The 26871-nt window shown below is 43.6% G+C and overlaps 1 protein-coding gene across 4 annotated transcripts in view; it reads right to left on the reverse strand.

Moving 5' to 3' along the window:
- Positions 1-10766: 10766 nt before the first annotated feature.
- The window catches only part of TRMT9B (tRNA methyltransferase 9B (putative)), a 39785-nt gene continuing 23680 nt past the window's right edge, over positions 10767-26871 (reverse strand). For 2 of the 4 annotated variants that reach the window (XM_036301148.1, XM_036301147.1), the window contains exons 2-5: positions 25734-25914; positions 20075-20229; positions 15383-15556; positions 10767-12719 (exon numbers count right to left, since the gene is read on the reverse strand). In XM_036301148.1, the coding sequence (XP_036157041.1) occupies positions 11686-12719; positions 15383-15556; positions 20075-20228 (1362 nt within the window). In that variant the 5' untranslated portion in view covers position 20229; positions 25734-25914 and the 3' untranslated portion in view covers positions 10767-11685. Of the gene's footprint in view, positions 12720-15382; positions 15557-15781; positions 16554-19196; positions 19401-20074; positions 20230-25733; positions 25915-26871 lie in introns of those variants that run through there. The other 2 variants (XM_036301149.1, XM_036301150.1) reach the window with 2 other exon arrangements.

Here is a 26871-nt window from a genome sequence, read left to right on the forward strand (position 1 = left end):
TGGGGTTGCACATCCCTCCCAGCACCCTGTCCTTCTAAAATCAATAAATACATTTAATTTAAAAAAAAATTAAAAAAAATTAAGGGCAAACAGGACAACAGGATAATGAGTGTGATAAAGCTATGACTTTTGTCTTTTTCCCTTTTAGTTGTAAAAGGAAAAACATTAGTTTTGTATTGGTTAGGGGGAGAAAAAAACTTAAAAGAAATCTAGGAAGTGAGGATTTGTAGCATCAGCAAGTCCATTTCTGAATTTCTCATTTTTTCCTGAGAAGCGGAAGATCTGAATGAGTGGGTTCTGAGTGGGTCCTGCTCACGGGCAGGTACTAACAGCTCCAAAGGCTTCTCCCATCTGCAGCTGGCCTGAGCCCCCCTCTGCAGGCAGAGGAAAGCCTGGGAAGGTCTCTAAAGCAGGCTTGCAGTGTAGGTGACTGACAGCCCCAGGGGTGACAGTGCATGAAACGGCTTAGGAGGCGGCCCAAGTTCAACTGAGTGCATAGCTTTGAGCCTTTCCCTTAGCCAATGCATTAACGTGGGTTAGAAAGCTGGGCCTGAAGGAATGAGATTGCCCAGCCTGGTGAGGAGAGAGCCAGGTTCTGGACATGGACTATTCTGGGCTTGGGGTGTTGCCCAGGGATGTGTGGCCTTCAGCACACGTCGCATCCCTGGACTGCCGGACATGGCCTGGGGCCCCCAACACCTGCCGGGACACAGAGGAACCAGAGTGGGCACAGTGAGGGGGTGGGGTAAGCAGGACGATGAAACTCAGTGGAGACACCTCCCAGGTTTGCCTAAACCTGGCCTTGACCTGGTCCTGACTTGGTCTTATCACCAGCAGGCAATTCCTCGTTGGATAGATTATCAGAAAATATTAGAAATTCAGAAGTTGACCTGTTGATGATACAAATGCTCACTTTCTATATTTCTTTTAAGTTTGTTTTTTTCCTAACCAATACAAAACTAATGTTTTTCTTTTTTTTAATATATATATATTTTATTGATTTTTTACAGATAGGAAGGGAGAGAGATAGAGAGCTAGAAACATCGATGAGAGAGAAACATCGATCAGCTGCCTCCTGCACATCTCCCACTGGGGATGTGCCCGAAACCCAGGTACATGCCCTTGACCGGAATCGAACCCGGGACCCTTCAGTCCGCAGGCCGATGCTCTATCCACTGAGCCAACCCGGTTTCGGCTGTTTTTCTTTTTTACAACTCTAAAGGGAAAGGACAAATGTCATAGCTTCATCACTCTCCAGTTATTAATTTTTAAAAATTTATTTCTTGATTTTAGAGAGAGAGAGAGGGGAATTGCAATTTGTTGTGTGTGCCCTGACCAGGGATGGAACCCACCACCTTGGCGTAGGGTACCGTGCTATAACCTACTGAGCTACCCGGCCAGGGCCCTGTTTGTCCTTTAAACACAGTATCTGTGCCAGACGTTTGGACAGGATATTACATCCGCTGACGAGCTAGCCGCCCCCGCCCCTTGACAGCTCTTTCCTGATGCTTTGAACCTCGAACGCAGGTTATACTTGTTTGACTCATCCAGACTGTTATCATGAACTTGATTTCACACGTGAAAACATTGCGGGGGGTGGGGTGGGGGGTGTGGGGGGTGGGGCAAGCATTTTGGTCAAACCAGTCAGTCTTTTTTGTTAATCCTCACACGAGGATATCTTTACATTGATTTTTTTAAAGGGAGAGTGGAAGTGAGAGGGAAAGACAGAGAGAAATATCGATGTGAGAGAGAAACACACATCACAGGAGCCCTGACCAGGGCCCGGGCCGGCGAGGAGCCTGCAACCGAGGTACCTGCCCTTAACTGGAATCGAACCTGGGACCCTTCGGTCGCAGGCCAAGGATCTATCCACTGAGCCAAACAGGCTGGGGCAAGCCAGTCAATCTTAACAGCAACAAGAGACGGAGCCTAGGAGGGGGGCTAGCACTCGGAGAGAGGTGGTCATACTAGGCTTACTGTGGTGATCATATCGTGGGAGCGCAAACGTTGCATCACCATGTGAAGCTACTATAACATTGTATGTCAACTCTACTTTAATAATTAAAACGGACAAAAATGCCCCCAACAGGAAGCCGTTTGCGCTCTCCCTCCTGGTCCAAGCTCACTGTGCTCTCTCTAGTTTCGCACGGGTGCCCCAGGACTCTCTCCGGGGCAGCCCGCCAGGGGCCGTCACCCTCAGTTTGAGAAAGGGGGGCTCGGCATCAGCGGGTTCTGCAGGGAAGTTCAGCAGCTGGGCCGCGCTGGCGTCAGAGCCGCAGCGGCTTCTGTTCCCCGGCAGAGGGCGCCCTCGCTCCACGCGGGCGGAGGCCTGGGCTGCTGTTCCTTAACAGGTTCTCAGCCCCGCAGGCAGCCAGGTGGGAAGGTGGAGCCAGTTCTTCCTTTTCTGCTCCCGCTTCCCATCGCATTAGCTCATTCTTTCTTACCTTTGCGTGGATCTCACTTTCATTTCTAAGCCTACTGCCCCCCCTCCTCGCTGTGCCCCCTCCTCCCGCCGCAGACTCCACCCCTCAGCGTCCTCCCCACCCACACCTTCGCTGGCCTCTTTCTGCAGCATCCGCTCAAAAAACGTCAGCTCTCCTTAGCAGTGGTTCTCAACCGTGGCTGCACCTTAGAACCACCTGGGAATCTTTTTAAAATCCTGATTTCTGGGCCTCATCCTCCGGAAATTCTGTTTCTTTGTTACTAATGTTGTGGCCTCACCCCATAACAAAGAACAGAATTTCCGGAGGATGAGGCCCAGAAATCAGGATTTTAAAAAGATTCCCAGGTGATTCTAATGTGCAGCCAAGGTTGAGAACCACTGCCAGAGAGAGAGAGAGAGAGAGAGAGAGAGAGAGAGAGAGAGAGAGAGAGAGAGAGAGATGAGAGAAGCACTTAAGTTGACAGTTTACTTCTGATTACAGCCATCAAGAACACTGTAAAATCTGCTAAAAACTCTGATAAGCAACCCTAGCTTGTTTGGCTCAGTGTGTAGAGCATCGGCCTGCAGACTGAAGGGCCCCTAGTTCAGCTCATCCCCAGTGGGGGGCATGCAGGAGGCAGCCAATCAATGCTTCACTCTCATCATTGATATTTCTTTCTCTCCCTCTCCAAAATCAATACAAATTTTTTTTTTTAAAAAAATCAGTTAACCAGATAGCTTTTAAGCTGAATCGGTGCATAGATATTTCAAAAATGGAAGATGAACACAAGGATGGAAGACTTAAAAATGACGAGTGAAGTTTTTAAACAGATTTCTGCTGAGTACACAGCAAGTGGCTGAGGTTTCGTTGATTCTTTCTGGAAGACGGGCACTGCGTCTATTTCGTTTGTTGTCAGCACTGTCCATCTTTGTCTCCCAAGCAGCCACCGTGAGGGGCAGACTGAGTCCGGGGAGACGCTGGAGCTTCCTCCGTCCCAGGGAGTGGGTGGGAGGTGGGCAAGGTGGCACCAGGCCAGGCTCTGTCTGTGCTGGAAGGCAGCCTCCAGCCCCACTGAGCTGTGCAGAACCCACACCACGCCCGCCTTGCTTCCCACCCCAGCTCTCACACTGAGCTGGCTGCCTGCAGACGGAGGTCAGCACAGAGAGCAGGTGGGCTTGCATCCCAAGAACTTAAAGCAGTGATGTTGTTTGAATATTACAACCATGCTTTCACACACCTCCACTTTCAGAGAGTCAAATACGTCTTTATTAATCTTAAAAGATTTTAAAAGTCAGTAAGATCCCTTTATTAACCAACTAGAGGCCCGATGCACGAAGATTTGTGCAAGAATAGGCCTTCCTTCCCCTGGCTGCCGGCACCGGCTTCCCTCCAGCACCTGGGACCCAGACCTTCCCTGTGGCTGCTGCCTCACGCCTTTGCTCTGGGCTGGAGCCGCCTCCCACCCGCTCTGGCCAGCTCCATGGCTGCCACCCAGAGGCTGGCCCTCGGTGGCCAGCCAGGGCTTGTGGGAGGCTTGGCTTCCTTCATCATTAGGGCGCTGGGGCGACGAAGGAAGCCAAGCGTCCCACCTGAAGGAAGCCAAGCGTCCCACCCGCTCCAGCCAGCTCCGTGGCTCTGGCCAGCACTGCCATCTTTGTGGCTATGGGCGCTGCCATCTTTGTTGCAAAGTGATGGTTAATTTGCATATTACCCTTTTATTAGTATAGATCAGTGCTGGCGAATCTTTTGAGCTCGGCGTGTCAGCATTTTGAAAAACCCTAACTTAACTCTGGTGCCGTGTCACATATAGAAATTGTTTGATATTTGCAACCATAGTAAAACAAAGATTTATATTTTTGATATTTATTTTATATATTTAAATGCCATTTAACAAAGAAAAATCAACCAAAAAAATGAGTTCGCGTGTCACCTCTGACACGCGTGCCATAGGTTCGCCATCACTGGTATAGATTAAAGACACTATTATTGAACAGTTAGTCTGATTTCCTTTAGACAAAGATAACAGAATTCAAACAGGAATTGGCTCAGTTCTATGGAAGGATAGAGATGGGACTGAACGGATAGAGGAGGGAGCCTGCTTGTCACACTCCGCATGGAGCTGAAAGGCAAGCCTGCTCATCCAGGGAGGTCTGTGAGGAGTACGCCTACACAGAACTGCAATAACTAATGCGTTTCATAAGCATACACATGACACCATTTTTATAATCCTTATTACAAAAAGATCCTAATGTCACTGTTGATGCAAATACAATATCTTCAAATTGTCATAATAAAGATATTTTACGTCAATGTGTGCTTTTGAAACTATGGTTAAGCTTCTGGGTAAAGCTCAAGTAACTGTACATTGTAGAAAAAAAGATTTTTTGTATTTTTGATACAAATATATGTCAACACCAGAAGAGGCACAACAACATTTAACCATTATCTTTGAATTTCTCTAAAAGGACAAAAAATCAATTCAACAAAATACATTTCTATGGTAATTGCTAATTTAATGTTTTGGCAAGTACATAAGGGGGCTGCTTTTTCTTGGTCAGTAATGACAGCCAACACTAGACGTCTAGGAATATGGGTATTTACATCATACATATTGAAGAGAACATCTACAGAAAATGAGACAGTTTCACATCCATGTTCAAAGTGTCTCAGAAATTCCACTGGGGTCCATTTTAGTGAGACTTAAGTAGTGCCAGGATTCTGTGTAAATAAACAGTAGAACAGTCCTTTCCTAATGCATTACATATGCAAATAAAAAATCTAATGGAAGTGGTACGATTAACTCACTAGAGACATGCCTGTCACTCAAACAAATTTCCTGCTAAGCGACCATAAATATTAATATAACTTCTTCAGGGAATTCAACATTCAACACTGGCTACAGATGAACTGCTGTGACCCACTGTTTTTTCTCTTCGGAGGTACTACCAGAGAAAAAGAGATGTTCTATGTAGAAAAAATATATCGTTTTGTATGGATCCTTTAAAAACTAATTTGGTTCGGAAATTTATTTTTCCCAGCTCTAGTTGAAGACAATATTATATATATATTGCCAAAAGAGGGATCTAATTTCTTAAAAATATACTTTTTAAATTGATTTCAGAGAGGAAGGGAGAGGGAGAGAGATATAGAAACTTCAATGATGAGAATCATCGAGCGGCTGCCTCCTGCATGCCCCCTTCATGCCCCCTACTAGTGGTCAAGCCTGCAGCCTGACTGAAAATTCAACTGCGACCTCCTGGTTCATAGGTCGACACTCAACCATTGAGCCATGCTGGCCGGGCAAGGGATCCTATTTGACAATTGATCCTCACTAGTAGTCCATTGGATTGGCCATCTATAATAATAAAAGGGTAATATGCTAATTAGACTGGACATCCTTCCGGATGAAGCCAGGGCCGGAGGGAAGCCGGTGCTGGCAGCCGGGGGAAGGAAGGCCTACTCTTGCACGAATTTCCATGCATCGCATCGGGCCTCAAGTATGGATTATGTTATAGTTCGAATCCCACCCAGATAGAGCGATTATTTGTGCATGATCAATGGGGAAGACCCACATCTAGAGGAGACAGCAGGTGTGAGAACTGAAATGATGCACATCCCTGCGAATGCGTCACGCACTGTGGACCCGTGGGGAACCCCAACTAGGACAATTCACAGTATTTTCTCCTCGATTAGCTTTCTTAGGCTTCTGTGTTTGTGTTGTTCATGCCATGCCTCGTGCCCTCTATGTGCATGCTCATGTTAATTCTTGGTTGGTTCTCACTCCAGTTCTGTAGATAACTGAGGTGGCAAATATGGAGTCCGTAACATCAAACTAGGAACTGAAATGTTGAGTTAAGGCTGGGATGAGAGGAGCCGAGCCTTCTGGTTTGGGGTCTGCCGGTGTTTCTGTCCCTCCCTTCCACTCCCATGGTTTCTCCATCTGCTGGATGGGTGTCTGACAACACTTATCTCATATGACCTTTGAATTGATGGAAGGAAGCCTGCTTCCTGCCTGTTCCTTTGGAGAAGGACTGCAATGGTGGCAGTTGGAATCCAAGTTTCTATCTAGGGGATGTGATAATTACTTGTCATTATGCAATTTCTAATGAATGCATTGTTTAAAACAGCAGATTGCAGGCTAGAAAAAATTGGGTGCAATTGCAGGAGATGAGGCTGAAAATAATTTAGAGTCAACTTACGAATGACCTCCTAAGGAGTGTGTGTTTTACTCTATCAGACACATTATTTTCTGAGATGCTTTCCACAGAATGCTTGCACTAGAGGATGTTAATATGCCCGGGGCAAGCTCAGTAAATTGTTTACTTCAGGGTAGGCCTTAAATATGCCAATATACATTGTGATTTCCCAAGAGTATTTTGTGTATTGTTTTTTCTCAAACTAAACAATGTAACTTGGTAGTAGGTACACAATGAATATACCTTTCAGTTAATTCTAATATTCTGTGTATACACAACACATCTGATATTCAATGCCATATAACCCATGTATCTGGAAACTTGCAGGGTTCAGTAAACAAGTGGAATGAATGAAATATCTGAATAGCCCTCCAATTGCTCACTTATAAAATGGGAAAACACACAGAAAATAAAATAAAATGGGAAAACAGTAATACAATTTTCATTTAAAAGTGGAGTTTAAAAGAATGTTTTTATTGATTTTAGAGAGAAACATCAATCAGCTGCCTCCTGTATGCCCCGGCACTGGGGATCAAGCCTTCAACCCAGGCATGTGCCCTGACCAGGAATGGAACTGGCGACCTCTCTGAGCACGGGATGAGGCTCAGCCACCTGATCTACACCGGCCAGGATGGTAATACCATTTTTAAAAGATTGAAGAGTTGGAGAGAAGTGATCACACAACATTTTGTGAACAAGACTATTTTTTCTCAATTGAAATCAAATTGAAACAGACTCGAAAATGAAGAAAAAAACAATAAAAGATGGGCGAAGATATGTAAGGAACAGCAATGGAATTATTGTTTAGGTGTGTAATCTTTGCTTAACCTTGAAGGGCTCTTAAAATCTGTCTAATACTATGACTGGGTGTACATAGTGTTGTGGTTGAGAGTACTGGCTGGGAGTCAGACTGCCAGGGGTTGAAGCTCAGCCCTGCCCCTCACTAGATGTGTGATACTTACTATGGGTGTGACTGTGATGCTGGGCAATTTCTTTCTGTCTCAGTTTTCCTCATCTGTAAAATGGGAACAATAAATATGCTTATTTTAGAGGGCTATGGTTAGGATTACAGATAAAATAAATGTTAGATATTAAGAAAAGTTAGCTGTTACCAATATATTTCAAATTTTCTACATAGTAGGAGACAAAAGCTCCGGCCTGCCCTAATTTGTTCTTCTTAGACTGTAGCTGCTTGGCCAGTGTTTCCACTCCACCCTCTCCCTCCTACAGTGGGTGTGCAAGTTCACTTTTAAGCTGCCCCACTAAGTTTAACAACTACTGGATTAGAGCCTCTGTCCTCCTTCAAACGTGTTTATTTTTACTTAAAAAGTCCACCAACGCTTACATCTTTTGTGGTCATTAATATACAAGTTCATTGATGTTTCTAGCTGATTTACAGTTGGGTTAGTCTTCTCTGGATTACGTCTAATTTTTGGCCATTCAGTTGATGCTCAGTTAAAATGCAGGGAATTCTTGACATTTAGAATTTGCGAGGACACAGGAAGGCAAACTAGAGACAAGAATTACACAGCTTCCTGCAAAAGAATGGATGAGGAGAAAGAAGGACCAACATGATGCTCCAAGATATGTTAGATGGTCTGCTAGTTACTACGATAGGCTGGTGTCATTTCATCACTGCAGTGACAATTTAAAAATAATCTGAAAAGGCCTCGCGCATGGTTCCCACCAGAACGTTATTTTGATTGCATCCTCTGTCTCTGTGAATGCGGTTTTCCCAAATCATTTGACTGTTTATATAGAATTCCACAAATAAGCCAGTGAGGCAGCAATAAGCCAGCAAAGGTTTTTAGAAACATCCCCAATAATCCCTCTACTTCTGATTGGGGGACTCTGCAGTGATGCCAGCGAGTAAAAGAGAAGGAGTGGGATACTGTTGGGCCAGTATTAATAATGGAGTCTGAGCTTTTAAATCATTTCAGATAGAGCAGCAAAAAAATCTATAATCGAGCAAGTTAAGGCAGACTGAACACTCACAAATAACCTGTGAGTGTTTAAGCTCACTTATGACTTGTATTTCCTTTGGAGGACAATTTTAAAGGTGAGCAAGACTTCGAACTGATCAAGATACTTACATTAGGCTCTTCCATTGATGATATATATATATATATATATATACATATACATACACACACACACACACACACACACACACATATATATATACATATATATCATATGATATATGATATATATGGATATATATCCAAAGGTAAAAGTTAGATTTAAGAATGCTTTTCACATGAATGTACCAAAGAGACATTATCAGCCATAGAATTAAATATTTGCATACAAAATAAGGTCTGGATGCATAGAATTCTGTGCTCAGCAGACGAAGAGTGAAAGATTGCTGTTATTAATGGTTTTTCATTTACAGCCCTGTCAAAATTATGTGAAAATATGTCTTTATCAAAAACCATTCTAAAGAATCATTTCTACAAAGTGTGTGTGTGTGTGTGTGTGTGTGTGTGTGTGTGTGTGTAGGAGGCTGCTCATCCGGGTTAGCTCAAAGCTTTTTGGAGCAGTCTAGTCTAATGAACTGAGTTTTATGTAAGTGGCAGGCTACCACCAGAAAGACTTCCGACTGATTTCTCGCAGCAGGACTGGGATTAAAAATACATCTGACTAGAGGCTTCAAAGAGAGGAAAAATCCACTCGCAATAAAAAGGCCATCAAGCTTTAAATGTAAGAACTTCTCTGACTCCGAGAAGCTTTTCTTTCTACCAATAAAACCACTTATACTCATGGTTTAATGTCCTAATTTAAGAGATGGACAACACTGCCGGCTGGCGTGGCTCAGTGGCTGAGTATCGACCTATGAACCAGGAGGTCATGGTTTGATTTGATCCCCAGTCAGGGCACATGCCTGGGTTTGGGGCTCGATCCCCAGTGTGGGACGTGCAGGAAGCAGCCGATCAATGATTCTTTCTCATCACTGATGTTTCTCTCTCTCTCCCTCTCCTTTCCTCTCTGAAATCAGTAAAAATGTATTTTAAAAAGAGAAATGGATGACACTAAATTAATTTCTAATTTATATCCCACTTCTCTGCCTGTTTTCATTGTCTCGCTAATGCAAACTGCACTGAACAATACAAACCATGTCTCATTTCTACCACACAACCTCATCAACCAGAAAGGTGGTGATGCAGTCTTATTTTAAAGCCAAATGAGTTATAAGCATTGGTAATGTTCCGCTAAGCATTAAAAATTGTTCTTTAAGTTTCTTTGAAAGTAGCATTATTAAGTCAGAGCACAATCACTGAAGGAAAAAAGAAACAAATGAAATACTTTACTGTTTTAGTTAATTTTAGTGGAAAATAGAACAAGAATTGGATTTTCATTCGGGATTACAATGGTCCATAAAGTATATAGGCTCTTTGTCGAATGCCAATTCTCTCCTCATTGAGGAAATATCTGAGGCTGTATTCCTGGGTCAGCTTCTTTCTGCTTTTCTTAGATCTCTAGTCCCGTCCTAGTTATACCTACGTTTCAGGATCCATGACGTGAATTTAAACAGACCCACGGTTAAATCTCAACAGAGGCAGTGACCACACAACGCCCAATCTGCGGGCTTGTCTGGGAAGTGGCAGGAATTCACCCTTCAATGAATAGGACTTGATTCTGCCTCAGTGTCTACTATCACAAACAAAATGGTCACTTTCAAAAGGATAAACACCCGCGTGTTATTTTCAAAAGTTCAACACCTGACCTCCCACCAGAGCCAAATGTCTTACCCCTTAACAGCCTTTTGTACTGAGGGCCAAAAGAGAGCGCCACCCAGACCCTCGTTTCTTCAATATCCATTCAGTCCAAAGATCATCATTCCAGATCAGTGGTTCTCAACATGGGCCCCACGCCCCACAGGGGGGCAATTCGAGAAGGAGTTATTCACAGTGAATTTTTTTTTGCATTTCTTATGGTTCTAGGGGCCTCATATACAGTATATAAATATGTATTGTGACATATTGATGCATTTCAGTTCTCTATTATGTTTTGAAACTTTGCTATTTTTTCATATCACTTCATATTATTATTATTTTTAAAACAATTTCTTAGTGATTTCTTCCTCAGTACTTCAACTATCCTTTCGTTCTTTTATTTTTCTCTTTCATGGATGCCATGTTCTTTGGAACTTAGACCAAGTTCATGGCCTTTTAGGCTTCCTCCGTGTGAATAGGAGTTCACTTTTTGAATAATAAGAATTATATGCCACAGGGGGGCATCAGGATTTTAGAGATCCTTAGGTGGGGCATGCCAAAAAAAGGTGGGAACCACTGTTCTAGGTGAAAACTCCTCCTTGGTCAATCTTGGTCTTATCACAACTGGATATTCCTGGTCTATTAAGGTCAGAAAAATACCAACTACCAATACCCACAGACACTCTGTGCTAACCGTGCCTTTAAAAACTTCTGAGTGACACCGATAACCTTGTTATCTACGTAGCTTGAATCGAGATTGCTTACCGTTGTGAAAAGTCCGGTAACACTTTTTTTCTCTCTCTCCTGTTTCTCGCCTTTCTGAAGACTTTAAGTCGAAGCAAGGCCTTGGCAACAAAATAATTTATCACCCGGTTCGATTTCCATCTGTGCCACGGAACAGGCTTACCTGTTATCTGGCACACAGATCTAAAATATAATCCGAGAAACAGAATTACCCCCTAACTTTATAAAAATGCCTTTTATGGAAGGTATACTTACAAACGGGATCTTTTAAAATCAGTTTATAAGACTGAAAAACTATACACGTGTAGTCTCATAATAATTTCACCTTTCAGGGGGGAAAACCCCCAAACTGTACTGAAGCGCACTGCACGCTGCTTCTTCAGATCTCTTCCATCAGCATTTCCCCACAAACACCCTTCGCCAAGTGCTTCAGACGCCCGGCTCTGTGTTTACGCAAAGATTCAAAGATGACCTTCCACAGTCTCTGCAGACCAGAGCATGCGTGGGTCAAAAAACAGTGGAAGTGGATGCAGAGTCAGGTCGCCATCCCAACGCCGGGGACAGGAGCGGGGCGCATCTCCAGAGGAGCTGTCTGAGATGAGCCGGTCAACCGCAGGTCTCCTTTTTCTCGGCGATGATGCACCAGTTGCCGTGGTCGTTCCCAGAGCTCAGGATATGGAGCTCTGACACGTTTTCCCTCAGCAGGCCACAGAGCTCGCCTTCGCGAAACACGTGGTAGTAGCGCATAAAGGCCCTGGAATCCAAAACGTCGGGCTGTTGTCCTTCCACAGGAATTGTGTCGTCTGGGATGGAATCTGTGGAGTCAACCGTAGAGATCCTCCTCAGTGGTCTACGAACAGAAGGCTTCCCTTCTCCTAAGGCACCCGCAGCCGCACCCTCCTCAGGAGAGCGGGCGCTACCCAGACCATCCCCACCGCCACTCCTCCCGGTTTCTCCTTGAGGGTCTCCACGGAGATGCTTCCCGGGGGCTGGTGCTCTCAGCCACTCCAAATGCTTCTGAGAACTTTCCACAAACACGTCCTCGTCTGAACTTGGCTCTCTTGTTGAAAATGGCTCTTGGGGGTCCCTGTCTAAACTAGAGTGTCTGGAAGGCTGGATGGAGATAGTGCTGGTGGCCCAACCGTCTGTGTTTTTCAAGGGTCTCACTCTTTCGATCTGCTTCCTCAGACTTGACTCATCCAAAGATCTGGAGCAAAACCAGGAGCGAAAAGATTTCCCTAATGTGTTACAGAACCCATTTCCTTCCCCAGCGTCCTTCGAAATGTTTGCACAGCAAGTCCTGGCCCTGACAGGTTCGTAGTCCAGGCTGTGGGACCGTTTGGAGTCCCGTCGCTCCTTAAAACAAACAGAGCAGCTACACACGGAGCAAGGAGGGTGGTAGGGGTGGCTTCTCTCTAGGTGTCCACACGGCTTCCTTCTCCCGGGCTGGCTGGATTCACAGAGGAGCCGGGAGCATAAGGCCCTGTTCCACGGAACCAGCACGTCTTGCTTCTCAAAGTGCCGGTTCTTTTGCTCCATAGCCCAAACGTAAATCATCAGCTGGCCTCCGGGAACCAAGACGCGGGCCATTTCCTTTATTGCTCGGATTCTTCTTTGTTTTGTAGAGAAATGATGTATAACTGGAAAAAGAAGAAACTCGATCTCAACGTGTATGTACATACATAAGCCTACACATTCATGTATTAGTATTTTCCATGTAACAGGGATGCAATTTTGACATGTAGTAAGATCTCCGTATTTCCTACAGGACAGGGCGTGTGGTAGACATAGCACAGGCGTGGCTTTGGGAGAGACATAATTGCTAGCGTTGACTCCTGTAATCAGTAGACAACTGATCTTGGGAAATTATTTAACTTATATGGGTTTTAAGTCTCTTCATCTATGACACCTCGAATGAATAATGTGTAAAATCTCTTCCAGTTCCCAAATCCTATGAATTGTGTTAACTAGAGGGTGAACAATGTGAACTGATAAAATCTGCAAGGAAGCACTAAGTTAGGTAAGTGCTACCAGTAGAATTCTATGCAGTAATTCATTACTTTAATGAGTGATTAGTACTTCTAAAGCTCTGAAGGATTAATACCACTAATCAGTGTTAGTAAGTCAAATAGGAGTGGAGAAAACCGCTAAAGATGTTTTCCTACTTAGATAATGCAAAGATAAACAGTCAAGCTCAAGTCCAAATGATTGCTTATCATTTTTAAGAATGTTAATGTAATATAAAATGGTTGAATATATTTTTTTAAAAAGTAACTTCTAGGTCATCTTTTTTACTTTCAATCCTTGCAAAGTTAAAGTGAGAGTCAAGCAGGACTGCCTTTATATCATCATAAACATGTTATTAGGGGACATTTTATAAAAAACATATAGCCCTAACCGGTTTGGCTCAGTGGATAGAGCATTGGCCTGAGGACTCAAGGGTCCCAGGTTCGATTCCAGTCAAGGGCGTGTACCTTGGTTGTGGGAACATCCCCAGTGGGGAGTGTGCAGGAGGCAGCTGATCGATGTTTCTCTCTCATCGATGTTTCTAACTTTCTATCCCTCTCCCTTCCTCTCTGTAAAAAATCAATAAAATATATTTAAAAACAAACAAACAAACAAAAACATATAGCACCCTGGCCGGTGTGGCTCAGTTGGGTGTCATCCTGTGCACTGAAAGGTGGCTGGTTCCATCATGGTCAGGGCACAGGCTGTGTTTCCACTTAAGGGAACACTTCTCACCAGAGGATGACAGCCAGTATGCCCCACTTCCTCTGGAACAAGGCATGGACTTCAGCTGGAAGCAGAGAAGAACTTGACCCTGTGCACACAGAGCATTGCCCCAAAGCAGGAAAGCAGGTTAACAGCCCACGCCCACCACAGGGGCTCAGCAGCCTGGCCTGGATGTAGGTGGCCGTGCAGACCCTAACCCTAATGTAGGCTAGCGGAGAGCAAGGAATCCTCCTCTCTGACCTCTCTCAGATTCTAGGTCTTTACAAATGTCCCCCTTTTGAACTTAACAGTTTCAACTGCAAAGAAGCAGGACTATTACACAGCAGGTTTCCATGGCAACCATCTCCTGCCGGTCCTAACTAGTTCCAAGGTTACGGCATCCAGGCCTCAATATACAAAGATACAGTCCCCATCTAATGTTGAATAAACCCACTTCTCATCTACTTCAGGAGAGAGCAAACCATTTTATGCTGAGTTTTTATCTGGTCAGTCAATTTTATATAGGTTCCCTTTGCTTTAATAAAGCTTAGTATATTCAAATAGATTAATTTTTAAATTGTTTTGGAGCAAATAGTTTGCTTTGCCAAAGAAGTTGCCATGAGATCATCAAGGGCACCAAGCATATTTAAATATGACTAACCTACCAGGTTTCAGGACTATGTGTTTTGAGTAAAATGAGCCTGTGTAAATTTCAGGCAAGGGTTTTTGCTGTGTCTTGTTTTATTTTAAGTTGTGGCATGTGTATTTATGGGCACACTTGCTGGGAGGATATGAGAAACATACTCCCTAGATTTATGAGCAATCTCTGGCAGTTCGAGCTGAGTGGCATTATAAAAACAATGCAATCTGGGATCAGGTGGGGCTGTCTTCCCCCGGGACTTGCCTACCAGCAAGTGGCAGATTGGATGACACATCCTTCCAGGTGGCATTTGTCCTACAATAGTCTGCTACTAAAGAGCACACTTATGGCCTAAAATAGGTCATATGGCTTTGAAATGTCCACCTCACGCTGGGAGATCTGGCTACACTGCAATATAACAAAGTACTGTCCTCAGTGAGTAAAATTCCTCTACTACTTCCTTACTCATAAGCAAAAGAAACTGGAATGAGTCATCCAAAAGAATAAAATAACAGTTTGAAAGTTTAACTAGTTAAAATAATTATAGGTCCCACCATAAGTACATTTGAGATTAGTCAAATAATTCAGTCAGTTGATATATTTTAAAAAATTAGATAAAATGAACTACATAGACCAGCGGTTCTCAACCTGTGGGTCGCGACCCCTTTGGCAGTAGAATGACCCTTTCACAGGGGTCGCCTAAGACCATCCTGCATATCAGATATTTACATTACGATTCATAACAGTAGCAACATTACAGTTATGAAGTAGCAACGAAAATAATTTTATGGTTGGGTCACAACATGAGGAACTGTATTTAAAGGGCCAGAAGGTTGAGAACCACTGACATAGATCCTTCCACAAAGAATGGACGTTGGGTTGTAAGAATGGCCTCAACCACGCGACATGATTCTCATGGCAAAGAGGGAGCGTGTAACCAGGCTGCCTTACCTCCTATGGAGATGATGGCGTCGAAGCCCTGATCCCTAAAGGGGAGGTTAAGGTTGTCACACACCATGACCTCACATCCCCTGCTCCGGGCAATCTCTACCAACGGCCCACAGTAGTCACAGCCCAGGCTATGTACCTGGCTATTCACTTTCAGGTACTTTCCAGTCCCACAACCTGTAAGAGAAAAACTGTGTTACATGCTTAAAGGAGAATGGAACAACGTCGGTCAGCTTGTCTTATAACAAGAACAGAAAAGCTTTAGATTAACTAACTGACCCAGAATACAGCGTGGTATGAAGGTAAACACAGAAGCAAAAGCAAAGCCTTCAGACAGCTCCTACATATTTTCAGATAGAATAGAAGAGGGAAAGGGGATTGGAAAACCTAAATAATACTTACTAAATATTGAGCGAGGTAATGTCCAGAGGGCACAGCATGCTAGCACAGCTGTTAGCTGGCCCACGGAAGAAATGATTGGTCTCTAGCGTCCCAGGAGCAGTGTCCAGTCCCTTTACAAAAGTTGCCTTCACATCCATATTTCATTATGTACAGGTCCATATATTCTGGCCTTTATTCTCCTGCCATCTCTCTAGACAGACAGACTGCTTACTGGTTACATAAAACAAACTACTGCCCACAACTTTTAAATGGTTATAAAGAAAATAGGCTTTTCAAAAATTTTAATTTGAATGAAAAAAAGATTTCAACAGTTTTTCATCCACCCTATCGTCGGTGCTTGGTTTCACATGACTCAGTATACAACCTAAGAAAGAACTATTCTTTTCTTAAATAGACCATTTTTGACATTCACTTTCTGATGGCAGAGACCCAAGTCATTCAACATTTACATAGCCCACAGATTTAGGTCAATCAGATCTCAGTGATATTACAGGGAAGAAGATGGTACCGTGAATGAATCACCATCCTGAAACAAAGCCTTCCAAATCTAGTACCTGGTATATTCTAGTACAGACACCTCATCTAATTCCTTTTCAGAAATATTTAAAGATATCAACAGAGCTGATGATATTTGTACCTTCTGGAATTACCTGTAGATTTTTGTCTCATATTTTTCTAAAATATAACCACTATTCAAAGATGATTAATTTGCAACTTCTGAAATACTTTTAAAAAAATATTATTTTTATTGATTTCAGAGAGGAAGAGAGAGAAAGAAACATCAATAATAAGAGAGAATCATTGATCGGCTGCCACCTGCATGCCCCACTGAGGACCGAGCCTGCAACCCGGGCATGTGGCCTGACCGTGAATGGATCTGTGACCTCCTGGTTCATAGATCAACGTTCAACCACTAAGCCATGCCGGCAGGGCCGTCACACTTTTTAAATAACTCCTCCTTGATAAAAGCTGTTCAAAATTACATGAGACACCACAAGCATAATTAAGGTTTGCTGATGCCAGGTGAGACAGTGGAGGGCTTAAGAATAAAAACGAATATTTCCAATGTTATTATTTCCATGTAAATGGTTGAGGTCTTATAAATATTTCAGATCTCATGGCCACTGTTCCTAAGAATGCTTGCGAGAAAAAGTATCCAATATTTAAGAGCAATCATGGGGAAAATATAATCCACAGAGTGTTCTAAAACTGAAATCCTGATTACAAAGATGATGGTCATGTTTTTTAAAAGAATCTTGTTTTTTTTTATTGTTTTTTTTTTTTATTGGCTCAGGGGCTACATTTAGAGAAATGAAAGGAAAATTACTTCAAAAATACTAATAAAAACAGACTTATAGATGATTAGTGCTAGAAGGAAGTGTTCAGGGAGCATCTGGTAATAACGAGGAAACTGAAGTCTTTTAAAAATCTCAGCATCTCCTAAAAACTTCCCAGCATGACTCATCCCAAATTCATTTCTAATGGTATTCATGTTTAAGGATAGCAGTGGAGATCCCAAATCTGATGTAGTTATCCATTTTCTAGGTGCACACACGGAGATGCTAGAGAGGGAAGGTTTTATCCTAATAAGGAAAGCCAGAACACAGCCACGCCTAGTCACCCACTATTGTAAATGTGCAAGAAATAAATCAGAAGATCTTCGATGCTGCAGCAAGCACAGGTACACAACAACCAGGTCCTTTGCAAAGTCTCATTAAATACTGACCTTTCGTAGGATTGAAGAGAGACCAGAAAGTGTCTGCATGCTTCCATTTCCCTCTATTTTGTATTCTGCACCACACACATTTTGTGCATTTCCGTATTTTGGTGGTGATTTCACTGTTTAAAATTCAGCATCGTGCTGAAGTGCTGCCTACAGTTTCTAAGTGCAGGAAGGCTGAGACGGGCCTCATGGACAAAATACACTCTGTCCAGGCATCAGATATAGTTGTCGCCTATGAGTTCATTGTTAACAAATCTATACTAATAATAGAGGAATATGCAAATCGCCCAGGACACCATCACAGTAACAGTAACGACCGAACAGCAGGTTGCGTGGGGTGACCAGGCTGGCAGGGGGGTTAGTGAAGGACAAACAAACGACCGAACAGCAGGCTGCGTGGGCAACCAGGCTGGCAAGGGGGCAGTTGGGGGCGACCAGGCCGGCGGGGGGGGGGGGGGGAGGGGGGGGACGGGGGGGGGGTGCAGTAAGGGGCTACCAGGCCGGCAGGCAGAGGTGGTTAGGGGTGATAAGGCTGGCAAAGGGGGCAGTTAGGGTTGATCAGGCAGGCAGGTAGGTGAGAAGTTAGGAGCCAGTGGTCCTGGATTGTGAGAGGGATGTCCAACTGCCGGTTTTAGGCCCGATCCTGGTTTAGGATTTGGCCTAAGCCAGCAGTCAGACAGGGTCCCGGATTGGAGAGGGTGCAGGCTGGGCTAAGGGTACCTCTACCCCCTGTCCCCCCACCCCATGCACGATTTTTGTGCACCGGGCCTCTAGTCAATAATAAACAGAAACACACATGGAACTAGGTTGGGTATTGACCAGTTGACAAAAATGTGACCAGAGGTTCACAGGAACTGCATCCTGTACTTCCCCTAAGGGTTATCATGCAGGATTCACTAATTCGGTGTCCTTGGCAACTTTATAGAACATAAATACTGTGAAAAATGACAATCAATTGTATTTTTTTAATGCTTTCTGACTTTTAAAAAAATATATCATACAGAGAAAGGCCTTTTGCCTCTGAGAGTATTTTTTATTTTATTTATTTTTTAAATCCTCACTCGAGGATATTTTTCCATTGATTTTAGAGAGAGTGGAAGAGAAAGGGAAAAACAGAGAGAAATATTGACGTGAAAGAAACACACCGATTGGTTGCTTCCTGGTCTGGGGAGGAGCCTGCAACTGGAATTGAACTCAAGACCCTTTGGTCCACAGGCTGGCGCTCTAGCCACTAAGCCAAACCGGCTAGGGCTATTTTATCTTTTAAAATTATTCTTTTATTCTTTTTAATTTTATTATTTTAAAATAATCTAGTTGTTCCCTAGTCCTTTAATGATTTCATTTTCTTATACTTCCATCGGTACTTCATTTGGAATTTCTGATGTAAGGTATGAGAAAGAAAGTAGCATATGTGCATGCTGTGGTCTTAAAGCCACGTGTTGAATAGTGTCTTTTCCTACCAGCTGATTTTAAGAACCTGGTACTGTGCTTAGACTATGAATGGTAAGAGTTCCAAAGTCAATGTATCTTCTGAAACCAGATTTATTAAAAAAAACAGACACTGACATGATAGAGATATTATCAAAGACGCTCTATTTCTACATGACATGCACCGCCCTTCCCCAAATTCCACACTGCTTGCACCATCTTTAACAAGTCAAAAGCCCTGGCCAGCACATGTGTTTCTCTTACCAGCACTTAGAGTGAATGTCAAATTAGTCCGAGTGGTAAGAACAGACTTAGGACTCCATGGGTGTAATCTTCATGCAGTTGTTAGAAAGCAGTTTTAGGCGGGCAGGCCTCAAATGGGGAGCCCAGACCTTAATCTTAGGTCTACCGGGCTGTGGTTTACCACTCAATTCAGAAACATCCTTAGCCAAAATCTGCCAGGCAAACCTGTGATTATAAAGACATGATCTATTTAAAGACAGGCTCTAATAATGAAACACCCTCAGAATAGTTCAGGGGGAAAAAATCCATGTAATAAGAGGTTACAGGAAATCTATGATCTCTGGATCGTCTGTGGAAGGCACGAGAGCCACTGGAGGTGAGCCACCAGAACAGACTATATACACATGTGAACATCTCTAAAGTTACAACAGTCAGCTTCCCAAGCAGTCATTTCAATCCTGATTTATTCAACCGATGCTGGAGGATGTGCCCCCAAACACTGAAAAGATCGCCACCGTCTAAATGTAAGTTTGAGGAAGTTTCCTGCTTGGTGACTTGATTGTATGAATTTCTGCTATAAAGTGAATGAGCTGCCCTGGGGTGTGGCTCAGTGGTTGAGCCTAGATAGACCTATCCCAGTCAGAGCACATGCCCGGGTTGCCTGCTAGATCCCCAGTGTGGGGCGCACAGGAGGTAGCCGATCAATATTTCTCTCTCTCCTTCTCCCTTCCTCTCTGAAATCAATAAAAGTATATTAAAAAAATAAAGCGAATGAGCTGGGTGACAGGCATGCCAAGGGCACAATGTCAGATTTCTGGTTCGCACAGCAAGGAAAACTGACCCTGAAAAGAAAGACACGATGGGATGTATTTCTCACCACGCGCCCGGCCCTGCGTTACCTATGTCGGCGATGAGGCTGCCGGGCTCCTGGTCCTGGAGGAACTGGCGGACGCGGGGCCAGGCTTTGCCCTGCAGGTCGCTGAGGTACCGGGCGGTGCTCTCATACACGTCGTGCACATGCTGCTTCTCCAGCTGGGCCGCCTCATGGTCCATCCTGGGGAAACAGGGCCACCCCGAGAAAGGCCGGTTAGAGGCGGCTGAAGGAGGAGGCGCGTGTCCTAAACCTGGGAACCTACCGCTGCCCAAGGCTGTGCTGATCTTTACTAGAAACTGCAAAGAGAAAAGCCTTCACCACAGCTGTCAAAAGACTAAAAAATGCATCGGCTTTACTGGCAAGTCCTCAGAAAATAATGGTTTGGGAATGAGCTGGTCACTGTCATTTCCTGTGCAAGATCAGTTCTAAGTTTTGGAAGCACATACGAAAGATTCACTTGGATAAAATCCTTCTGATGATAAACAGATTTTAAAAATGTGTAGCATGCAGCTCACCACTCCAATCCAGTCACAAAGCCCGACAGATTCTACCTTTGTAGTGTCTCTGGATGCCAACCATTTCCCTACATCCCCAGGGATGCTGTTTTAGAAAGGGTGCTTACTTCTTTACCTGAATTATGTCAAGAGTCCGTAAGCAGGTGTGTTTTGGGCCCTTCAGTCCCTTTCTTCAATTCTGCCACAACTATTTCTATAAAATATAAATCTAATTGTGTTGCTTCGTAGCTAAGACTTCTTCAAAGGCATTCCATACTTGCCTGATCAAGTTCAGGTGTCTTAGGAGGGCGTACAAATCCCTTTCTGACCTGGCCTCACCTTGCCTCTTGAAGCCATTTCTCTCCATCCTTCGCCAGCATCAGACGAGCTGTGATACTCAGTGATGCATGGTTTCTCAGCCGCCACTCATTCCCCCTCGTCCCAGGGCCTGCACCAGTGCAGTGTTTACCTGGCTAACTTCTATTCATTCTCGGCACAGCCTCACTTCTTCCAGAAAGCCTCCCCTGACCTCCTCTGCAGGACATGGGCAATCAGAAGGGAGTGGGAGAGGTACAAGAGCAGGTCTTAGAGGCCTCTGCTGTTTGGGGCTTAATGTTTTCGTTATTCTCTTGTGGCACGTGAGTGAGGAGCAGCCCAGGGGAATAGCCAGATGCTGAAACTGTGGCTCGTTACCAATCAGTATGAAAGTAAGTTCAATCATGTATGAACCCAGTTGGCCCTCCTGGTGCAGATCAGCTAGTTCAGTCCTGCCCCTGGCCTGCCTGTTGCATCCCGTGCGTCCTGTGAGTGTAGGTAGCCAGTTCGTTAAGGAAGGGAACAAATGGAACCGCACACGAAGCCTGATTCACTAGGGAGACGAGTCAGACATTAAGCCTGACTTACTAGGAAGCCACAGCACCAACAGGGTCCCCAGGGGCCAGCTGCATCCTCTGCTGAAAGGACTGAATCCCCAGAGCGGGCAGGAAGAGGTGGCTCTCAGTCATTAGCCAGGATGGCTGAGTGAGGGGTAAAAACATCAGGGGAAATGCCTTTGCTAGGCACACGCGCAGTAGAAGCCAAGATGGTGCAGGGAGAGGTAAGCGCATGCGTAGTATAAACCAGATGATGCAGCAAGACTTTGGGGACACACAGTAGGAGCCAAAATGGTAACACAAAGGGGCAAAGTCTAACATGGAAAACCTGGGGGGAAAGACTGAGTTGGATAGAGGGAGGACCCAGCATAAGCCCGCTAAGAGCCAGGGGAGAGACAGGCTAGTTTGAAAGAAAGTCTGCTCTCTCCCAAGCCCCAAGGAATTTGCTCGTTCACCCGTTGGTTCCAGCGTTCTCTCTCTGTAGCAGCAGGTGCTGTGTTTAGGCCCAGCAGCCAAGCAGGCCTAACTAAACACAGCACCAGGTGCGGCCCAAGTGCAGCCTTGGCAGTGGCCGTGCAGATAGGGCAATGAGGCAGAGAAGTTCTGCACCTCTGGGCCCTGGTCCTCCGGGGCTGGGTGAAGACAAGTGTGGGTTTACGGCCCCAGAGAGTGGACTTACTCTGCAGCGGGATGGAGCTGAACCATCTGGTCGTGGATGAGACACCAGGCACCTGGGGACAGTCTGTTATTGCTCCAATAAATCTTACCACGACACCTCATCCTCCTCGCGGGGGGGCCTCAAAATGCTTTTCTCGTGACTCCGTGGAAGAACCCTCTTTCCACCGGCAACAAAATCTCTTGAGACTATGGAAACGTCCTGTTTCTCATCCTCTCACCCACCAGTTTTAGCATCCAACCCACTGATGACTCTTACTTAAAACAATCTTTACCACAATTATCATCAAATAGCAATAGAGTAGTCCCCCCAGCCCTATCCAGTTTTGCTTTCTGAGGTTTAAGTTACCCATGGCCAACCACAGCCTGAAAATATTAAATCGAAAATTCCAGAAAGAAACAATTCGTAAGTTTTAAACTGTACGCTGTTCTGAGTAGCATGATGAAATCTGTTGCCATTCCCCTACGTCCTGCCCAGGACATGAATTATCCTTTTGTCCATCATATCCACCTCACTTCATCTCATCACGAAGGCACTGTATCATCTCACATCATCATAAGAAGGGTGAGTACAGTACACTAAGATATTTAGAGAGAGAGAAAGACATTCACATAACTGTTATTACAAACCATTTTATTGTAGTTATTGTTATTAATCTCTTATTGTGCCTAATTTAGAAATTAAACTTTATATATATATATATGTAAACCTCCTATATGTATAGAAAAAAACATAGTGCAGATAGGGTTCAGTATTATCGATGGCTCAGGCATCCACTAGGAGGTACAGGGGACAACTGTATTCTAATTTCATCATTCTTTCTATAGCAAGAAAGAGACTTTTAGGATTTACTCTTCAAACAAATTAGGAGTAGTTTATCCTTAATTACCATGGACCTGCACACAGTCCCAGCAAATCTGGCAAACTCCTAACAGAGTACAGATCTCATTTGTGAGGTCTGACAAAACTTCCACCCAAATTGAAACAGCTTATATTGCACCCTCAACTAGAATTTACAAAGTAAACATATGGCTGGCTACAACTGCCTACACACCAGAAAAAACCAAAACACTGAGTGCTTTTCTTTTAAATCAAAATCTCAGTAGAATAAAAAAAATTTCTTTTCAGTAGACTTAGTCTGTTTAAATGTTTTCCCTTTAAGAAATCAATCAGACAATACAATTTCGAGAACCTAGAACAAATCAACTTTATTGCACTTGCAAATGTTAAGTGGCAATCAACAAAAACTCAATTCCCTTCAGTTTGGCTCTAGCTACCAGCTCAGAATTTGTAGTATCTGAACAACACCCCTTGGAGAACGTTCTCTAAGTCCTCTCCCAATTGCCTGGCCTCTACCATAAAGAAGTAACTATACTGTGGGAACAATATACATCTATTTTTTTGTTTTATTGTATTTTCCAGTTAAGATTATACACTGCAGAACAAATAGCTGACTGTGAAATCGATTTGTAGCTAGGACTATCCAGTAGGACATTTTTGACTCTGTGGATTTAAATTTCCTGCAATATTTTCCATGTGAATTATATATGCAAATTCCTTGAGAATTTGGTAATGTAGTTAAGCTAGTAAGACTCATAGTAAAATAAAAGCGCAGGGTTCAAGGAGAAGCTAGGGAGACAGGGTTTGGTTTAGCCAGGCTTCCTAATCTCTATGCAGCCAAATTCTGGACCCCTGTAGCTGATGCCTTGTTGGTGAGTCATGAGAGAAGGGAAAATAATTTGAAAGGTAAGGAGAAGTCACATAAAGTTATGCACTGAAAATCTGAAGACCCAATTTGGAGGGTTTTTTTAAGTCTTTACTGTTGAAAGTATTACTTATTTCCCCCCGCCCCCCCCCCCCTCCACTGGCCTCTTTTAGGCCTTCACCACCCTATTGTCTGTCGATGGGTTATGCATATATGCCTACAAGCTCTTTGTTTGATCTCTTCTCACCCACCCACCCACCATCCCCCCGCCTTCTCTCTGAAGTTAGACAGTCTGTCCCCTGCTTCTATGTCTTTGGATCTATTTTGTTCAACAGTTCATCCAATTGGGAGCTTTTTTAAGAGCAATAGAAAGAGGTTTTAAGTTGGTAGGTGAGTTGGGGGGCAACATGATTGGATTTACAATATTAAAATATCACTTTAGGTATATCTAGCTCTGAGTAGGCTAGACTATCTATTGTCTTTATTTGTCCAACCAAGTTCACCTTCCCCCTTCTGATAATTTGTATCTTGCCTTTCCTGGATGGGCATGTGACCTAGCCCTGGCCAATCATGGTATCCTATATTCCTGGACACAATCATTGATTGGTTCAAGGGTGGCCAGGTGATAAAAGCTGATCCAATCAGAGCCCTTCCTCGAGATATCTCAGTGTAGAGCCAAAGAAATGTTGGCCTTGCCTCTGGCATCACAGAATAAGAAAGGCATAAAGGTCAGGCTGCCACTGGCCATTTTCTTCCCCAGGAAAAGACATGGATGAGAGTTCTTTAAGTTGAAGAAAATGAAGTCAGGGGAGCAAACAGAATAAGAGACAAATGGAGGAGAAAAACAAAACAAAACATGGCAGCATAGTGTCCTGCTTCCAGTCCCTGAGACTAGTCCTTGAAGTCTCGTGAGCCACTCCTTACCCTTCCCGACTCAGTCAGTAAACTCCTCTATAGCTCCTCACTGAGGTCTTCGCTGAAGTCAGCAGGCAGTTCTCTCTCATCTGAAATGCTCTCCTATCACCTACCCGCTCCAAAATCTCACCTGGCCTTCAAAGTCTAGCACAGCTTCCTCCTCCTATAGCTAAAAACAATCTCTCCCAGCGTTTTTGTGTCCTGCGTAGTTATTATCTCTGTCACTCTTAGGGCATTTCTCCCGCTACCATCTTGAACTCTATACTCTGTATATGCCCCCAACTAGATTGGAAGATCCTGGGGGGAAGGAACTGGATCCTGGGCAGTCATTCAGTAATTAACTGTAGAATCAATGGATCAATGAGCTGTTTCCTAAGCATCCTCTGCAAGACAACAGATTTCCTGCCCTAGCAGAGGCCTGTTTTAGAGCTATACCCTAGGCATGCAACATCCACAATCGTATAACTAAAAAAATTTAAATTGTTCTCCCACTATAAATACCACAGAAGACACAGTATTTAAAATGAGGGACTAAAACTCTGTTTTACATTTTAAAGATGTATTTAAGCTATAATTCTAAAATAAAAATACAAGTTGGTCAAGACAGTTCAAAGAATTTACTTATACTTAATCATAAAATACATGGGTGTTTTGTGTGTTTTTTTTAGCTTTTAACAGGTGATTCTTCAAACTTAACATCTACATAATTACTTTCAAGTACAAATTACATTGCAAACTTTTGTATAATAAAAAAGTATCATTTAGCAATGCTTTTTAAGTCCTAGAAAAGCATTTTACACTCTAAAAAACCATAAATACTGTATAGTCTTGTAATTTTAACTTAGTCTGTACAACTATTTTCAAATTCTTTTTCCTACCTAGTGTAAAAATAAATTCCAACTTTATATCATTGTCATAAACTTAGAATTATAGGAATTGTGATTAATTAGGTTTACTAAACATGGACAGGGCCAAAAACCTCAGATTATTTAAAATTGCAGTAATAGCTGAAAGCAACTAACCTGAGTCATCTTGTGATTACAGGAAAATTACTTCTTGTCTTTGTGAATCATGGCAGTTTCCACCCTCAGAGAGTGACAGTTGTTGCTCAGGACCTTCTCAGTGTGAAAGGTGAAAAGTACTAGGGTGACATCAAGTAGAGATTCCTTCACATGATGAGCCACTCTGCAGGGGGCCCAGGCCCTATTAGGAAAAAACAAACAAATGGTAAGTGTTATTTTACATAAGAAAGATGTGGAGCCCAGGTTGACCTCTGGATCTATCTAGATATTACCCAGAGAAGACGGGATGAGAAAGAACTGTTAAGGTCTGTGGAAAACGCCAGAACTCTAAGGGCAGTTTCTGAATTAATTCCTAAGCTTTCTGTAAAATGCACTGTACTTTGCCCTAAAATTAAATTGAATGGTTTCATCTTGTCCCCGGAAAAATTACAAGCACACAGAGTCAACTTGGAATACAGTGGCTTAATTAAATGTACTACCTATTTAAGACACTATTACTAAATTGTGCTAAATCATTCCAGTACTGTCCAATATTTGTTCGTATTATCAGCTACTTCCATGTCGCTCTGACAAGTTCTCCTGTTCTTCTTGCTCACATTTACCTTTTGCATTTTTCATAACAGAGTGGGTCTGACATGAAACCCATCAAAAAGCTCTCAGTTACTAAAAAATTTTAAAAAAGGACCTTGTATGCCAAAAAGCACTCTGCAATGCAGAGGTCTTAGAGGAACAAAATGAGGTCTGAAGAGCTGCCTGGTGTGGTAGGAAAAGTCCATCCTGTGAAAGCTCGGGCCAGATTCCTCATCTGTAAATGAGGCAAATGGACCTCAATGTGATCACAGTGCTCAACCATTTTTGTGGACTTCATATCCTCTGTGTGTGCACCTCACTGCCACAAACTGCACCTCTTACTGGGTACAGTGATTCTCAGGATGGTGGGGTGCATGTGGCTTTCCCCACCTTCCTCCTGTCCCCCATCCCACCCCAATCTGGGACCCTGTTTAAGAATCAATGATCTGGGTATGCTTTGAAAAGCTCTCTGGTCTTTGGAATATTTAAACCCCAGTCATCTCTCTATCATATGCAGGTATATAATCTGCACCACTGAGAACTGCAAAGGGTGACTCTGTAGGAAGAA

Source organism: Myotis myotis, unplaced genomic scaffold (assembly GCF_014108235.1).
Source record: "Myotis myotis isolate mMyoMyo1 unplaced genomic scaffold, mMyoMyo1.p scaffold_m19_p_3, whole genome shotgun sequence".
Taxonomy (NCBI): Eukaryota; Metazoa; Chordata; class Mammalia; order Chiroptera; family Vespertilionidae; genus Myotis; species Myotis myotis.